General features: G+C 42.3%; 1 protein-coding gene across 2 annotated transcripts in view; it reads left to right on the forward strand.

The window, feature by feature from the left end:
• pdlim5b (PDZ and LIM domain 5b) overlaps positions 1-19224 on the forward strand; it is an 81206-nt gene that overhangs the window by 8895 nt on the left and 53087 nt on the right. For both annotated transcript variants that reach the window (XM_072659625.1, XM_072659626.1), the window contains exon 3: positions 19043-19194. In XM_072659625.1, coding sequence (XP_072515726.1) covers positions 19043-19194 — 152 coding nt within the window. The remainder of the gene's footprint in view (positions 1-19042; positions 19195-19224) is intronic.

Raw genomic sequence — 19224 nt, forward strand, 5'->3', positions numbered from 1 at the left:
ATGCGAACATCATACACTCCTGACAGTTTTTCAGAAGTGGCTTTCAGGGCGTGCTGCACACTTTCTCCCGCACTGCCTATAAAGTGTATCTCCATGTCAACAAACGGTCTCCAGCCCACTGGAGCTGATCTGTTGAGTCAACGCACCACAAGCTCGAGCCAGCAGAAGCACTGCTGCTTTCCAGCCTGCCTCTGCACATTAAGATAGGCTCTTTCTCATCCACGCAAATTGCTGTTAATCCCATCCTGACTGGGAGCAAGCAAGAGGCATCTGCTGCTGTGGCAGCAGTGTTCCACTGCTAACCTCCATGAGTTCAGGCCTGCTCCAGACTATACAGAGCTTTCTTTGTTTTCCAGTACTGGAATCCAGGCCCAGACCCTAAAAGTGGTGAATAGTTAGGAAGTGGCTGATGGAGACAGGTAGCTGGCTCTCTGGCCAAGCGACTGCCATCAGTGTGTTATGGCTGGGACAGACGAGGACTGAGACTGTGCCTTCCTGCTTGCTTAGTGTTCTGCAGTGAAGGGGGGGGGGGGGGGGGGGGGGGTAATGGGAAATGCGATGTGCTGTGTCCTGAGGGGAAGTCTGGAAATCAAGTGTCTGTTGTGAGTCAGCAGTATGCTGGTAAATGGGTAAGGAAGGAGCTGAAGCTTCTGGTAAAACCATTTATTTAAGCAAGTGATTAAAATTTTTTATCAAGGTATATCTGTAGGCATGGAGCTCATTTGTAAAGCAGTCTTTCTTTTATTTTGTACATTTGATTTGCTTCTTATTTAGCTTTTTGTATGTTAATTGATGTTAATTGTTAATTGATTTTTGCTACAATGCTTTTGCTAGCTAGTTTTGACTTGGTTAATTAGCTTCAAGAAGCGTTTGTTAGTTAGCTATGTAGGTTTGTCTTTATCTTCTTAGTTAGTTTCTCACTAAAAGTGATTCATTAGTCAGTTAGTTAGCTTCTTACTAACATATTTTGCTAGCTACTTAGCTACAGTGTATGTCCAAATGTTTGCGAACACCCCGTCTAACGAATGCATTTAGCTACTTTCCGTTGCACCCACACACAAATGCACAAGCCCCCTCAGCATTGAGCTATGGAATGAAGTGACCTCACTAACTCGCTCGTCACAGAATGCAGTCAAACCCTCTCAGCAATGCTCCTCCAAAATCTAGTAGAAAGCCTCTCTTCCCTGGACAGTAGAGACAGTTACTCCAACAAAAGCAGGATAAACCCTTTTTAATACCCTTGCTTTACGCAAAAACAATGAATCACCAGGTGTCCGAATACTTTTGTGTTTTTAGTAAAGTTGGTTCATTGGTTGGAATCAAGATAAGATCAACAAAATGTGAAAAGAGAGCCAAGTTTCTTGAATGGTGAAGGTGGTGGATAAGGGACAGATGAGCAATAAGCAAAAAGAGTGTAGTTAACAGTAGCAGAATGACCTCTTTATTTTAGTCCCTGCACTCCATTTACTAGGAGATGGTTTCTGAACGTGTTGCAGTGTTTCACAGATCATGTCTAAGTCAAACAATGATTTGATTGTCAACCCCATAGCCTGGTGTGGAATGTGTTCAGCATCATGGCGCTGCTGTAATAACTGGTTCTAGAGAAGCTCCACCATGTCAGCCATGAGGAGCCCAGCAGTTCAACACAAATATGTTTGTTTAGCATGAGCTGCTTATTCTTACATTTGCCAAGGAAGGTACAGTAACGGGCCCATTTGATTGGAGAACTGGAAAAGTATCAATGAGCAGGATGTGGGGAATGCCAGTTATCTAGCCTTTGCTTTTTAAATACAGGGGTAAGAGAAAGAACTCGTCAGAACATTAATTTTTCATTTAACGTTGTTAATAAATAACTCTACCCCTCTACTGACCATTACATCAACGGCCTACACAGCTCTGAAAGGGAAGCTGTGAATTTCTGCTGTATTTAAATTAGAACTGTTATAGATCCAATCAAAACAGAAAGCTTTTACAAATGATACGAAACATAAAATCATGGATGAAGCTTTTGCATGTTGTTGTTTGTCACTGACCATTGAATCCTGATTCTGTGTTGTTTTTGGGAATGAATCAAGCATCTCATTATTAACACACTGTAAGAGGCTGTTCTGTTCCAGTGTTTTAGAACATTCAGTGCCATGAATGTGTACGAGACTCAGCGGACTTTCAGTGGACGATTAGGAATCCCTGATTGTGGCATTAAAAGTTTTGTGTTCCAGTCTTGCAGAACATTGCACCATGGCTAAATGTCTAACTGTTTCCAATAATAAAGAGGAGCATGGACGCCAAGAGCCAACAGAACAAGCAGACCGTAACCCTGATGGGAATAGAGACTCGAACAAATGTGTCTGGACACTTTAGTGGTTATTGCCCTGGCGTAGATATTTCCATATTCATTTAAGCTCTAATCTATCAATGCAATTTTTTCTAATCTCTTGCCTTCGCTCTCAGACATGACAGCAATGCTCTATTTTGAGAGCCCTTTGTCAGCTGGAGAATGTCTGAATGTGCTATTTCTGTAGACAGAGTGTATTACGGGGCATTACAGAGAGGATTCTCTCTGGGCTCCCATGGCTTTATGCTCTCTCATCATGTTTGCATTTGCATGACTACGGAGAGACCGTTGACCTATCCCTGCCGAGGAGACGAGATGTGTTTGTTGTTTCTTGTTCTTCTCCCAGGTTGTCAAAACATATTAAATCTTGCTGGCAGAAAGGGACAGTTCAAACTGTGAACGCTCGGACTGTGTGTTAACCTCCAGTATGCTACCATTTCATTCTGCATTTGCCTCATTACAATGTATTCTATCCTTTCATGCACGTTTATCCTGCATGTCAAGTTGGTAAAATGTCACAGTGCAGGACGATCTTCCTCTCAAGTACTTTTCAGGCATTAATTCTCTATGATGTATCGTTACCACAGGGCATGTAATGTTTATGATCAGTTTTCCAGAGAAATCTCAATAGAAATTACACAGATTTGAGCGGATCATTATCCTGCTGTAGAGGCCGTTATCTTTTCATTTTCACCTTTTTTTTACAGTCTGATGTTTCTATCATAATTTGCTGCTATTTAAGTGAATTCATTCTTTCCTTTACCAGTGCAATGTTCCCCATGCCACTGGCTGCAACACAAACCCAAAGCATGATTGTTCTATACCCAGGCTTAACAGTTGGAGGGGTTGTTTTCATTGAATTTTGCACCCCTTTTTTCTCTAAACATACTTTTGTTTTTAGTGGCCAAAAATAATAGTCTCTGTTTATAACAGATACAGGGTCTCATGGGTCTCAAAGAATATTTTTGAACATTTTATAGACAGCCATATCATTTCTTTGCAAGTCGGAATACCTAAAACACCCTAGAGTTAAACCTAGAGTAAATACCTAGAGTTTCTGAGCTGAATTTGGCACCTCGGTGCTCATGAGTGTCTTCGTATTCTGGAACAAATTGCAGTTTGCAGTGCATTGGCAGACATGACCATTTGTACATGATTAATCAAACCTGCGGTTATTTATTCTGATGCTGGAGTATGTAATCCATATACAAATGACACAGGTACTGGGTTAACCCTTGAATATAAATCTATATGTGCTGTGGTTTGCCACTAAAACCCTTAAGCAAACATGCACTTATGGGAATAATAAAGCCCAAACCCAAGGCTGAAATTAAAGTGTTAAATCACAACAAAGACATTTCGACAGCTATTCATTTGGGGTGATTATCCATAATTAGCAGAGTGCCTGTTTGCTGTTTTGGTTAAGTGGACTGAAAAGATTATGATTGATTTTGTTTAAGTAAGATGTTTAATTTGGATAAAACCAAATGAATGTTGGATTGCAGTAGTGAATTTCATCCTTGTTGTGCTCATTTAGCTTCACAAGCATAATGGTAATGGGTTTTTTGGTCCCTTGTGTCTACTCTGTGCTCAAATGGGCTAAGAAAAGTGTTACCAAGGATGTTGCGGAAAAGTGATTTACGTAATGAACCTAGTGTTATTTCCTGGAAAAAAAAAAGGTTTTTGCATTATATCCTTATTTTCTTTGGATTCTTCACTTTAGGGAGTGTCTGATACTGAGTGATGGATTAACATGATATGATGTTTTGCCTTTTAGCAGACTTGATCTGGTCAGGGCTTGCCTTTAGTCTACAGGGAGATGTTTAATCATGATTCCAAGAGTCCTGCAAAATACACAGTAGAATATGTGAAGCAATGCCATCACAATCAGGACCTATTGCAAAAGTTGCACAGGTTTATTCTAGATTTCCCCTACCTGTACATGGTGCAGCTTTTGCTGACCAATAAATGTTATAGTTGACAGCTGTATGTTGATGGTGATAAGGAAAGGAAGGAAACAGTAGGTGTCCATGCTTTCCCTTTTACAACGCTAAGCACAGTCACAATTTCTTTGCGGGAACTCTCGATAGCACTATCTCAGCCAGACCTCTGCAGCCCAGCGGGGAGGGTCATTAATTGCAGCCTCAGATGAAAAGAGGTTTCTTATTCAATGGTTCTTGTGGTTGGTTAGAGTTTCCCTGCCTTTCTGAGTCAGCCCAGGGTCACTCCTTTGTGGTCGTGTCTTTCCGGCCGGGCCCCTCCCCCTCATAACCTCTCATTCTTCCAGCTTTCTCTCATCTGGACATCTGATACCCGGGCTGAACAAATACACACTAATTTTAGCAGCCTGCTTGGAAAACCTGCTGAAACCTGTGCTCCCTCATGGGTGCTCTTTTACCCTCACACCTTATTCTGGTCCTCTTTATGGCTGGAAAGCTTTTGTGCTGTGTGCCCGTGCTGCTAGTGCATGTGATTAGATTGCGCACACACACACACGTGAGCGTGTGTTTGCTCATTGCGTGAGTAAGAGATGATTGCGAGGAGCGCCACAGTACTGCCTTACATAAGCTGGAGGCTTTAAAAGAACAGGAGGAGAACTCTGTGATGAATGGTTTCCAGTGGGCTCTGGGTCGTATCGGCCTCAAATTTCCAGAAAGCCAGCTTGCCTGATCCCTGTTCTGAAGGATTCCATAAAATTCCTTAAACAGTTTTGTGGATTAATTCCTTAAATGGTTCTCTGGAATAGTCTTGCATTTCTTCACTGATTTGTTTTGCTTTGCCAGTAGTATCCAATTGATATTGATGACTTCCTGTTTTGTTGGGATTGGTGAAAATATTGCTAATCTTTTTATTAGGTTATATTACTCGTGAATATTTATATGGAAGTTTGTGAAAACAGCATTTTAAGACCGTATTTAGATTGATCAGGTAGTGACCTTACGTTGTGTCCATACATTGCCAGATATTCCCCACCAGAATCAATATATCACAAGTTCATTTTCTACTCTCTAAAATCAAATGGGCAAATCTTTTGGTGCTGCAGTTCATTCAAAAAAGTACCTCAGACGTAACTTAGGACTTAGGACCATATTACCCCAATACCGCAATAATATACCTGTATAAACCGGGTCTCTGTGGTGTTTAGCCTGTTAGCTAGCTAACTTATCTAAGCCTACGAGTCCAAATGTGGCAGAACCTTTTCAGCCTTCTGTCACTCTGACAGCAGTCGCTCAATCGCTTTCTCAGACACAAGTTTTTATCAATACTCGTCAGTCAGTCCATAACCACCTTTTCTCTCCTGATTTTTGGATTTGTAATAGTCAGACTGACTAACATTTATTGAATGATGATGAGTTAAAATGTATTTATTATTATGATTTGATGGTTTTCTGATAAAATAACACCGGATGAGATGATAGAGAAGCCACATAAGTGCAGGACCATCTGTACAGTTTGAAATCATATAAATCATATAAAAAAAATAGTTGCTATTGTATGATATGTCTAAGACTTAGTCAGCTTGGGACTGCTGTACTCAGTTGCTTCTCCATCAGTGAGTCGGGATGCTGTGTGTGTGTGTGTCTGTGTGTGTGTGTCTGTGTGTGTGTGCGTGATGTCAACACAGGCGACATAGCCTAGCCCGAATAAATGTGTCCAAAGCCCGGAATAGTCCTTACAAAAGGTTGTGTGGCTCGCAGCACATAAAACTTACCAAAAAGTGGTGTGGCTTTGGCAGTAAAGAGCCTCAGTGCTTTAAGACAGTGTTTTAACTTCTCATTTTTTGAAAGCAGAATACTTTGAGGCTGGTTATTAGAACTACATTTGCAGAACCCACTTTATTATTGGCTATTTTCAACTGCATTATTTTCAGCTGCGTTATTTTCAACTGCGTTATTTTCTACTGTGCATTAGCTGCGGCCGCTCAGAAGTGGCGCTGGACGCTGGAGGGGTGGGCAGTTTCTAGGCTCTGAATGACCGTGGAACAGGCTGTTTGATGCAACTACTAAGATCCATATTATGCCCTCGTAAAATTATTTATAGCACTGTAATGGATTCTCTTGTGTGACATGGGCGTATCACTGTGCTCAGATGGTATAGGCTGGTTCACTAGGTAGTAATATTGTGGCATACATGAAGGATGTGCCTCAGGGCAAAATTGGATGGTTGGGTTTCCCACCAAACTGTTAAAGAGAAATCATTTCGATTGTGTCAAGGTTTTGAGAAATGGCAAAAAAGTAGGGGTGAAGTGGGGTTTCCTTGAAGCGGTCTGACATTTCCGGTATGAAGACCTTGAGGAAGGTCCTTGGCTGCCCATCTGTGGTAACTGGCTGGCTGTAAATAGCTCTTAAGTTCAACTGAGCAAACGCCTGAAAGCCTGAAAACACTGATTGCCAAGGTCCACCTCCAGCTGAAATTCAATGAAATACTCCATCCGTCTCTAAAACAGAGTTGATGGTAATGAATAGGCCACGAGAGGATAGACTAAATAGCTAGCAGATGCACTCTCTCTGGACAGCCTTCGTTCCTTGGACTGTTTTGTCTGTTTATTCTAGAAAGCAGAGCGCAGAGAGATTTCATACCTGGATCTTTTCACCAGACAGAATTGGGCAGTTCTGGTGATAAGCCTCTGGCCATGGCAAGTTCTTGCAGATAGCCATATGCACAAGCCGGTGATTCATAGCGATTGGCAGCACAGCAGGGTGAACTGTAAAAACGTCCACGTTGCTCAGACGCATGATTTAAAGGGTGATGGTTTGTGGTTGTGGTGTTGTAAAACTGTGTGTGGTTATTTCTCAGCCAGGCACTAATGGACACTAGCACCGGGGCTCTACAGCAGCATCTCCAGGACAGAGACCCGAGTGCAGGGGTGCAAATAGGCTCCGACAGCACTGTACAGTTAATACTCCTACTCTTGCTTTTGCAGTGTCTCTCTTTCTCGGATATATACGCACACACACAGCATCGCAGGAACACCATGTGGTAACGTGCAGATAAGTGAAAGAAATTTCAGCTTCAAAGGAAAAGATCAGTTCAGAAACACTTCTAACCTTGTTTGAACCAGCTCTCAAAAGCAAGAAAAGGCAGATGAAGGGCAAGAAGCAAAGGCCAACCGTTTAAAGACGAACCTTTCATTTCTCTGGGTTGCATCCCTTAGCCAAACTGCATTGATCGATCTTTCCAATTATCCTTTGAAACTGGATTTGCTTTGATCAGATTTGGCAACACCATGAATTTCACAGTGTGAGCTTGCTCCAGAACTTCATGACAAAAGATGTAGTCAGTGTTGCTTCTAGAGATGGAGCTCCATCTTAAGAGCACAGTTCTTACAGATAAAAAAAATGTCACCCAAATAATAGGGCAGTTTCTAAAGCCAGGCCGAGACTTCTGAGGCTCCAGACCTTGCTCTCACTTAGTGTGATGCCTACCAGTGCTGGCATCTGTTAGCTAATGCAACAGAACTGGCAGTTAGTGTTCTCCTCCAAACATGTTCAGCTTTAGCCTTTACGCTCCCAGTACTGGTAGCATCGTGAGTATAAGAGAGTCCTAAGCAGCTTAATTGGGGAGAAAACTATTATTATTATTATTATTATTATTATTATTGTTACTGAAGCTGTGAACAGCTGAAAGAAGTAGGCGTGAACATCCAATGGCGACCTAAATATGTTATGTCTTCAAATAGCCTGACCCAGTAATAACCTAAACGCACCCTGACAGAGCTAGACAGTTTTCAATACAGAGCAAGCAGCCGAACAGCCGTGCACTCAGGCAGGTCTTTGCATCCGCTGAACGCTTCGAGTTAAGATCGGCCCATCTGGTTTTAATCGGCAGTGTGGCATGACTGCAGAATAAAAGCACATCCATCATTCCCCAGTGCCTCCCTGCTCCACTTTGATATATTCCATTCACCACACTGGCTGCTTTTGTTTGTTGAAAAATGGCATTTGGCGTTGGGTAAATGGCCAAGAAGACAGACTGGATGGCAGGGCATCAAAAATGGAAGTGCATGGATGTAATCTAAACTTGGATAAAGGCTTCTTTTCAGCTCTCCTGTAGGCAGAGTCGAGAACAGACATTAAAGAGTGAGCTCAGGACGACCATTAGATAAAGCATGTGTCCTCATGGGTGTACAGCATGATTATACTGATGTTAAAGAAGACATCCACCCATAATATCGGTGGGTCTCCCGGCATTTTCAGCATGCTGGAAAAATGCATTTGCCAATAACAAGTGTGCAGAGGAGGAGCTTAGTGAGGAGCAGGCGGGATAGTGGGAGCCTGAATATTCGGAAGGCCGCTGCTCACTGCTAAAAGCCTTCTATTTCATCGTCTATTGAGACAGTCTTTTATTTATTTATTATTTTTTTTAAGCCTTAAATGGCTTTTGTCAGACAAATCCCTTGTTTTAACTAAATGCTACAAAAAAGTATGTATGTGAAAATGTTTGAAAATTTGTGTAAACATAAAAATTCCGATGTTGTCAGGCGGGATACTTATATGAGGAACCTTGAAAGGCTTTTTGTTTTTCTGAGGGTTTTTTTTTTTTGCCTATCTTGGAGGAATCTTAAAAATGTCTTTCTCACAATGACCATTCCCATCCTGCGCTGCAGAGAATGAACAGACTGTTACTCATTAACCAGGCATGCATGCATCCTGTTGACCATAGCAAATGGCCAGGAGTCACAGTTGGCCCTGAAGGTCATTTCACACTTCTGCACAAATGGGTCCGAAATAAAAGCTAAGCTTCTGTTTCCTGTGTGAGCTGGATCTGTTTCACTGTCAAGAACCTGACCCACACACACACACAAGTATACAAATACTCTTTTTTTCTGTTTCCATGATCAGTGGCAGTAGCGGTTAGTGGTTTTGGGTCATTACAGTACCACTGGGTGATCAGGTGGTTGAAGGCAGTGACTGGTTTTACTTCATCAAGCATTTAGGACTGATCCCAGCCTTGGCTTTCCTCACACTGCGGAATGCTCTGTTTTGTTTGTGTTACCAAGGCAATCGAGTCGAGTTGCTTCACTGGGCCCTTGTGTTTCACCAGTTTGAGCGAAATCATCACCGGCAAGGCATATAGGAGACAGCGCCTGCATGCCAAATCCAGCCGAGGGGACCAACGCGGGGAGCTGCTTGTCCTCCAGAGGTTCTTTGCTGTGGTTTTTCAGCTCAGGAAAACAACACTTGTCGCTCTCGCTCTGCTTCTGTCTCCATGTAGTGGATGGATTCGATACATCTGGAGCACAGCTGGATAACGTGTCCAGTGTTATTGCTCATGCTGTGGATTGTTACCTGGACCAGAATCATATCAGCAGATAATTTAACTTAAAAAAAGATTGGCATCTGACAGATATTTGTGGCAATGTTGGATGATTTGTTCCGATATTTCGAAGCAACATTTGATTGCTCAGATATTTGCATTTTATTCAGTTAACTGCATTTGTTACCCAACAGGAATAGGCCTAAATGTTACATTTCTGTTATAATTCCAAGTAGATTAACTCCCAGTTTTATGTATCGGCACAAAAATAATGTTGAATATCTGCATCAGCTTTACATTTCCATTTGCAGTATTTAGCTGACGCTCTTATCCAGAGCGACTTATAAGGTTACTCGTATTAGAGAGGTGGGCCAATGTAGTGTTAGGAGTTTTGCGCAAGAATTCTTATTGGTGTAGCACAGCACAGTCACCCCGACCAAGAATTGAACCCCAGTCTCCCACGTGTGCTAATCTTTCAGTGGAGGCGGTACAGGCAGACTCGTTTTGTATCAGTGTTAGAAATCTTAGGGCTCGTTGACAGCCCTCTTTTAGTGATGTAACTTTTGTTTCTTTTTCAGCAGATTTTGGGGGTGAGTGTGTCATCAGCACCTGGTGTGCACTACAATTGAGCATTCTTGGATTGCTCAATCCAGGCCAGGATGACTCAATGTCTCTTTCTCTCAAAGAGTCAGCTGGGTTTGGCTGTCGACTCTGGTCCATATAAGGAGCTTAGAAGGCATCTGAAGTAGACGTCAGAGCACTTTCACAAGCTTTCACCACAATCTGCTTCCTGTGACTAGACCCTGTAAAAATGTAGCTTGTTAGGCTCATTGATTTCGCTGTCGTGAGGCGGCCACTGAGACAACCCGAGTAGCACCCCAATCGTCACACGTGGGGCCCTGGGGGGGAAAGCGGGGAGGGGGCGACCTCCGTCACTTGGCATTCGGCTTCTGCAGTGTAGCATTCCTGTCTCGCCACTAACTACCGGTCCTCTGTGTGGTCTTCGGCCTAAATTATATGGCAAAATCTGGTAACCTGCTGCCATTCTTCAACCTTCCTTGAGGTTGAAATTAATGGAGGAACAGTGGTTCTTCTGCCACATTTAACATTCAAATATTGTCTTTCCAGTGTTTCAGAAAAATAAAGCTCTGGGCTAGATGTAGTGCCAAAAAACAGTGTTTCTTTTTTTTCTTTTCTTTTCTTCCCAGTTCGAATTCAGTCCAACAGTAATAGCAGTTCGGCAGAAGTAGCTGAAATTGTGGTTAGCCATCAAAGTCTGCATCACTGAGCAAAACTGACTCAGAAAGGCTGGAGACCGTTCCAGATCACGGTTAATGATTCTCATTTTTGTGGTATTTCACAGATGCCCTTTTGGAGACCTGTCATCTCTGTATTGATGGAGATATAATGGAGTTTAGCTGAACATACGGTGAACAATGCACCATGAGCAGATGTTATTCTGTACACGCAACTGTTCAAGTGTGATGGAAAGTTGCCATTATGTTTAGACAACAGATATTCATGTAGACTACTTGCACAATGTGGAATAACTTACTGTATAAGCTATGTCCCTTTTTACGAGCTTCCAGCTGGCTTTGCATCTGTACAACCTTAAAAAAAGCATTCTTCATAGGTTCTTTAGTAAAGGAAATTATTCTATACAGAGCCATCTGAAAGCTTAAATTGTACTCAGAGAGAAACATTAGACTTTACAGTGTAGGACCAGCATTAGCTGGTCTAACAGATTAAACATGGCTGTCTAAGCATAGACCTGTCATCAAGAGATTGCTGGTAGCATCGTATGATGGTGCAGTCCTAACTAGTGGGTGGGCACTGGAAATGACTAAATTGGGCAAATCAGTAAAGTTCCAACACCTTTGTTGGAGAAGTGCTTTAATTTATTATTTCTATATGCTCTAGGTTAAGAGGGTGAGCACAAAGATTCACCAGCATTTTCTATTAGCTGCTGGCCTTTAGTTCCAGGTAAATGAAGAAACATGAGAAGCTCTTTAGTTTAAGAGTATTCTGAATAGCAGTCTGTGTCCCAGATAGGTAATGGCATAATGCTGGTAATGCATGTAAAGCTACTTGCCCTCGTAACTGAGATTTAGAATTGGATATAGCAGAAATGTTCTGCTAGGCAAGTCCAATTTAACAGAAGATTTACTAACCATTTGATGATAACCGTCAGAAACTCTCCCAGCACCAACGATGATGCTACTCTGATGAAGCTAATGATGTTGTCTAAATACATCTGAATTGTTTAGAATGACTAAAGTGATTAAATAAGAAACCAAAGAAAAAGAATGGATACAGATTATGAACACAGACGATTAAACAGGGAGGTTATTCGGGGGGGCGGGGGGTCACGCCACATTGTGCAAGTAGTTCATTAACAGCAAGGCTATGAATGGGATTTTGTTGTGCAGTCAGCCGAGTATGCTTTGTAGAAAGTGGATAATATAATTCTATATCACACAGCATCTTAATAGGACATTTCACTTTAATTTGATTTTGATTCCGTTGTGGTTAGCCTGACTAAATGAGAAGAAGCACATGGAAGCAATTGGCTGCTGTACATGTTGGAACAGAGACAAATGTTGAGTTTGGTATCATCTGTTTCAGTGCAGCTCATGTCTCCAGATGACAAAGTGCAGCATTTTGGATCTGTTAATTACTCTGAATTGGCACGCTGTAATTATTCATGTATGCGGTTATAATTATTCCAATGAGTTGTGTTTTTCCCCTACTGCCATTATGCTGTTCGGTGTGGAAGATGTTCTAGTTATAAGGGTTGTTTATAGATGCTTTCCCACATTCCCTGAAGCATTTCCTCATTCTCCTTTAGGTTTTAATTTGAAAGGATCAGACTTGAGGGCAGTTTTTAGAAAAACTGCTGAGCCATGCCTTTCAGCTTCTCAGAGTGAGAGTGTACATAGTATATAAGAAACATTCTGGCCTAAACATTCTTGTCATATTATGTGCTGTAGCTCATTATTGCATGCCTCAACCTCACTGGTTCAAAATTTAATCAATCAGTGTTCTCTCACTGCAATTCCCAGCATGTGTGTTTCATATAACAATTGGGCATGAAGAAATCCGGACTGCTAGCAAAGAGCATAATACTGACTTCCGTGCAGTCATGTTAGTTATCTGGGTTTCTTCTAAATCAGTCAGCCTAATAGTGCTTGTCATTTTTTAACAGCTCCTCCCATCTATAAAATGCATCATCAGAAGAGGGTATTCCTGGAATTTAAACCTGTAGCATTACTGCTGGAGGCAAACAGGAGGCAAACAGGAGGCAAACAGGAGGCAAACAGGAGGCAAACAGGAGGCAAACAGGAGGCAAACAGGAGGCAAACAGGCCATTTAATGTTATTTAGAGCTATTTAGAGCAGGGTTTCTCAACCCTGGTCTTGAACATGTTAGTGGATTCTCTGCTTTAACAAACCAATGACACTCTGAAAGGACTTGTTAATGAGCTGATTAGTTTAATCGGGTGTGATGGGAACAGAGAAAGCACTAAAATGTGCAGGGTAAAGTGCCTCCAGGAACTAGCTAACTAGCTTTCCCACACAACACAAAAAGACCAGAGGGTTGTGGGGCACCACATCCAAAGAGGAAGAGGACCTGCATATGTGGTTGAATGCACTCAATTAAAAAAAATTCACAGTACATCTACTCTATATCGAGTCTATATAGAGTTTTATAACTGAGCCATTTCTCTGGATAAGGATGTTCTGGTGTTTGTTTCTCCTCCACAAAAGGTAAGAGCAGACGTATGGATGTTTAAGTGGATGTTTTAGATTTAGCTTCTTCAACCACAGACGCTAGTCGGCGTTGGATAGTTAGATGGCGTCCTACAGCACTCCAATCTCTTAGCGTTGCTTAAGCAATATTCCCCTCTTCTTCCAATTATTGTTACTGTTTCTCCAACTGAACATGTTATACTACTCGTTTTGTATGTTTATCCTCACTGTGGTTGTAGTCTTGGGTTGGACTTGGGCTTTCATGATCGCTGTAAGATCGCTGTAAGTTTCTTTAGAAATTCAGAAATCCATGGAAAATCTACATAAGCATGTTTTTCCTTTGATTTATTTAGTAAAACGGTACAAATATGCCTTATTGAAACACTTGGGCTTAAACTGGAATTACATAATCAAGATCTGGATGCATTTTAAGTGGGTTGAGACATTTTGGGCACATACTTACCGATATGAGATCTGGGACAGTCTTAAGTACAGTGTTTGATAGCACTGTTAGCCTAGCGTCCCCTTTTGTAAACTAAAGAAGCAAAGGCCAGAGACCAGAGAACATGTTTGCCCGCATCTGGGGTCAGTGATAAAATCGGCCAATCATGTTCACTTGATCAATGACTGAACTTGTCCTTTAAATAAAGCGCTGCCGGTACGTTTAACCTGGATTTTAAAAACGGCCTCTGAATTAAGTGCCACTGACTAACTGTGACAGCCGTAGATAACACGGAATCATTGAACGGTTGGTTTCCCTCAGTCTGCCCCGTCATTGCAGAGATGTAGTGTGCGGTGCAGACTCTCCTTCTGTGATCAGAGGTGTGGGTGATGTGGCGCGAGACGTCCCAAGACGACTATAAAAGGAGAAAAGCTCTGTTGTCGTCCGAGTGGAACAACCATCTATTAACATTTACTGCCCTGCACAAAAGCAGCGCGTCGGAGCATGCCGCTCCACCAGCGTGGGTTATGTGGTGCGATTAACATCTACCGAGTGGAAAAAGGGAAGTATCTCATCCATTTGGCCTTCTGGGGTGTTTTCAGCTGCCAAACACATGTAACGAGAAGCATTTGGTTTCTTTTATACCAGGCCGAACAAAGAATGTTTGTCTCATTCCTTTTATTTGAGGTGGAACAAAATACCATTAAAGTGCTTCGCTGACACGCCACGATCAGATGAAGAGACGCAGTTTCTCAAAAATGGAAATGTTTCATCTCTCTGGACTGGAGGAACAGTTAATTTGCTTTATATGAGAACGTGTTGAAAATATACCCAGCTTGTTCCTTCTCTTTGGAAAAGAAATTGATGGGATTAGGCTTGTTAAAGTGGTGTTATAGGTGTGTGTTCGGGAACACTGCCTGACTTGTGCTGTTTAATTATTAGTATATGTGGAGATTTATTTATTTTTTGTGAGACAGGGCTGAGGTTTATAGTATTTATAAAAAGCAGAAGGAGACACATGGGAATCGTGAGCAGCCATGTGCTGGTCGTTTTTTCCATGGGCGGGTTGTTAAAGTGTTCCCCCCCAGAAACAGACCTCCTTGAGTCTTTTATGCCGTTGGGTCTCCGGGGGCTGTTCACACCTGCTCCACCCTTGAAGCTGTGGTGTCGTTGTTGTCAATCGCATGACTCATAGCGTCTGGGTAAAGTCTAGTGAACAACAGATGTGTCACTTTGGCACGTGCTTAAAGTCTCTACTACAAAACTGTGCTCACGTCAGTACTAGGTGTGGGCAATATGACGATATTTAATCAAATTGTGATACATTTTGTTATTGTGATGCACAACCAGCTTTTATGAGTATATTGTCTATCGTCAGTACTTAAAGAACACTGACCAGCTGCACATTTCATTACAGGGAGAGTAATCGGTCCTGTTTAATTGGACAAGACAATCATATTTACCATTTGTGGACACAGATGCAATTTGGCTTCTGCTTTTTGAGTGTATATAGATAGCTAGATCAGTAGATAGCTGTATTTAGCTGTAACCAGATTTCTTTTTTTGGGGAGGGGGGGTAAGTATTAGCTTCTTAATAAGAAGGTATGCAAGGCAATATCTTTCCATACCTCTTTATTAAAAAGCTAATACTGGGAGATATTAATACAGATTTTCTATCATAATTTTCCATAGTTTTCCAGATATATCATAACACTGCTGTATGTAAAGACATTTACACACATTTGTAAAAGGCTGATATTGCATATTTCACTGCTAGATAAGGCTAGACCCTCCCTTCCTACTCAGAGTTCAGAGTGCCTCACTCTGAACTTTTGCCCTTCTATATCGACCTTCTCATTGACCCGTGTGCTGAAAAAGCAAATCACAGTTTGTGCCTGATGGACAATGGAGGTCTGATAGCCATACACTATAAATAGAGTGCTGTCCACTGGCACTACCAAGGCCAGAGGTCCAGAGTAACCTTTTGTTGTTGACCTCTATTTGAGTTGGCAGCCCCCCCCCCCCTTTTTTTTTTTAAAGCAACCAATTAAAGGACTGTTCAGATTTACACAAGTTTCCACTTAGCCCAGATATAGTCAGTCAGCCAAGATGTGTTTGGTGTCCAAATTGTGCTGTGTTAGTTTATCACTGGTGCTGTGAGACTAACATTACTAGCAAACACCAGAAGCACTCAATAGTCAGTACTCACCAGAGACCTTTCTGGAAATACAAGCTACACACTTCTCTCAGCCCACTTCCAAACCACATCCCAGGGCTTCATTAAAGACATGAAAAATAGTTGATGTGGTTTAGCGCACAACAGGATTCATCTGGACCCCAAACATGTCAACACTGATTGACTAGTAAGAGAAAAATTAACCATTCCTCTAAGCCCAAAAGAGAGACTGCAGTTTTGTCATTGAAATGAGTGAGATGCAGCTGTTTGGTTCAAACTGCAGCCGTGTTATCACATTCTATTAAAAGCGCACTGTCCTAGCATACAAGTTGAGTGGTTTAGTTTTCCAATTGTCTTTTGTTGCTCCACTGATGCCCACCGGGTTTTTTTACAAGCCCCTTAAAATCGTCTGATAAGCACAAGTGTGTCGTCCATTGTCCGTGTTCCACAGTCTGGATCTTTCCGCTGGTCCTGGAACAATACCTCTCCTTCTCCACTTACTCTTTCATTCTTTCTCTCTGTAGTCTGCTGAAAGGAGGAGGTCAGTGTAGCGCAGCTTGTTCTTTATTTGTTCAGAGAGCAAAGGAGTCTTTTATTTTTCTCCTACAGAGGCTCTACTGTACCGGACAGCTTGGCACTCTAGTCAGAAACCTTTATTGAGCTTCACAGAGGAGATCCAATTAGGACCCATTTCATTCTTCTATTTTAATCCAGCTTGTCAGGAAGCACTAATTGTCTCAAGTCTGCTTTTCTGTTTTCTTTTTGCAAACTGCAAATTAAATGAACTAAGAAAGCCCTTTGGAAACCTATTTTTAATGTAACATGGCCGTTCTCTGGCTATTTTGACTTTTAGGTGAGGTGATTAAAAGGATTTGACTTGAATAGATGAACGTTGGATAAAAGGTCAAATGTGAAATGGATAAAGACAACATGCTTATGCTTATCTTTATGTTTATCTTTAGCATAGCCATGGTCGGTATGACTGTATATAGTACACACTGTTTAAAATTCGTCCTACGGACTGTGTTTCATACCGTAATACAGCGACTTAGAACGCTTAGGACTAAAGCATAGCGAGTAGGATAGCACCACAAGGAGAGTTTATTTATCAGGCCTTGCTGGCAAACCCACCACGCTGCTAACGCTACATTCACCTACTTGCATAACATAGTTAAAGGCTTTGGATAAGAGCGTCAGCCAAGTGCCAATCACGGCAACCAGTCATTTCATGCACCGCTAGCCAGCATAGATAGGATGAACCGTACCTTTTTAATGATTACGTTCAACAGAACCAAGTGTTCTCGAAATGCACGGCTGCCACTGTGTCCTTACTCATTTTGCAGGTACAAGCCAGGACCTGAGCAAGCCTCAGTCTGAATGGGCAAGCAGGAGGACTAGCTATGGACAGTTGTCACGCAAGCGGTGAATGATTAACAAGCACAGTGCATGCTTGTGTAATCCCTAATGGGAACACCTGGAGCCGTCCTGTCGTCATGGTTTTATCACAGCTCTTCCTGCACAGACACATCTAGAGGGCTCATCAGCAAACTGCAGAAAGTGCTGGGTGCCCTCAAGTAGTGTGTGTTGGAATTGAGCAGTAAAGGCTGGTTGTTGATCACTATACTGGGGACGGGTTGTAATCGAAGGGTGACTTAAAGTCACTGTCTAGGAACATCACATGCTGTTATGACAGAAGATACAGGTATCATCTACCAGGCATGTTGTTAAATTATTGGCAAGTATGAACCCATATTTTACAAGACTCTTAAGATACAGGCGTGTTTATCTGCAACTGTCTCCCAAGAGTATGTTTATGTACTTTAGGAAGACACCCCTCAGGGAAGTGTGGTGTTCCACTGGTTAAACTGGAGGTTGTCATGACCATCCCATGGCCAGGGTCCAGAACACAGCTAATTAAAGTGCTCCCTAAGCATGCTGGTCCCTATATAAAATAATTGGAGCTGGTTTTACTACTCACAACAGTTCCACTGCCCAGACAAGTCTCTAGAGGCTTTCTCTTGAGGCTTTTTCATCTGCAGTCAGCTCATAACTTTTCAGTTCCCCCTGAAATGTATTACAGATCAACTGCTGTAGATCCTCAGAAGCAAGTAGTCTGTAGGCTCTATTGCGCCTCACTGTATAAATCACTGTTCTTTACACTTGTGCAGCCTCCACCATGGTCCTCCACTGTCAGCGTGTGGACGTTGTGGTTTTAGATTGGTGTTTATTAGCCCAGATCGGTGTACCCTACCTCAAACAACACGGACGAGACACAGAATCGTCTTCTTCATCGGAGTGTAACGGGCTGTCAGGCCTAATCTGATAAAGCAACCAGCTCTGCAGCATGTTAAAGCTTTAAGCACAGAGGTGCATAACAGATTTAACGCCCCTAATAAATTACAGCGTCTCCAGCTGGGCCTTTGTGTACTGCTGCTCCTCATTGGGGTCGTATTTCATCACAGTCCACTCATGGAAGGATCTCCCTGTACTCTGGGCATCAAAGCTAAGTCTTATGGCTAGATCTTTATTGTTTGATGAAGTTTTTTCAAGAGGACTAAAGAACATTAGTCATTTAGTCAATGCTCTTTTTGTTTTTCTCCGCAGACAATATTTGATTTAGAGGCCCAAGACATGCCGTCTATGCCATATAATCATTAGCTGTTCAGGGACTTCTTTTAAGTCTGCAAGATATATAGCATAGGTCCCATTCTTACCTCAAAGAGGTCAGCGTATTGCGGTATCTGTACAGACACGGCTCCTGCAGTGTTATTCTGAGCTATTTTAGCATGGGCTGATGACTGATAAGGCCAGAAAACCAACATGAGCCTAAGTGCTGCCTATTGAAAGCTCTGTGCTGTTACTGCTCATACAAATCACTTGTCTGCTTCTTTCTGCAGCTAGGACGTGTGCCCTGACTTCATTTGACCTTTGGTAAAATAGCAGAGGATACCGCAGTGCTGATGTTTTGAAACGTTTCGTTTCAGCTGCGCCTAATACTTGACTCCTGTCAGTGTGGTTTTTATTAGAGCTCACTCTTATCTTCCTGTTCCTCTCTCACCTCTGCCCTTATTTGTTTTGCGCAGTTGACGGATGGAGGGAAGGCGGCCAAAGCGAAGATCAGTGTGGGAGACGTTGTGCTCTCCATTGACGGCATCGCCACCGACACCATGACCCACTTGGAGGCTCAGAACAAGATCAAAGCCTGTACGGGCAACCTGAACCTAAACCTGCAGAGGTACCTACCACATACATGTGAACACACCAA

The sequence above is a fragment of the Salminus brasiliensis genome, chromosome 16 (assembly GCF_030463535.1).
Source record: "Salminus brasiliensis chromosome 16, fSalBra1.hap2, whole genome shotgun sequence".
NCBI classification, from domain to species: Eukaryota; Metazoa; Chordata; class Actinopteri; order Characiformes; family Bryconidae; genus Salminus; species Salminus brasiliensis.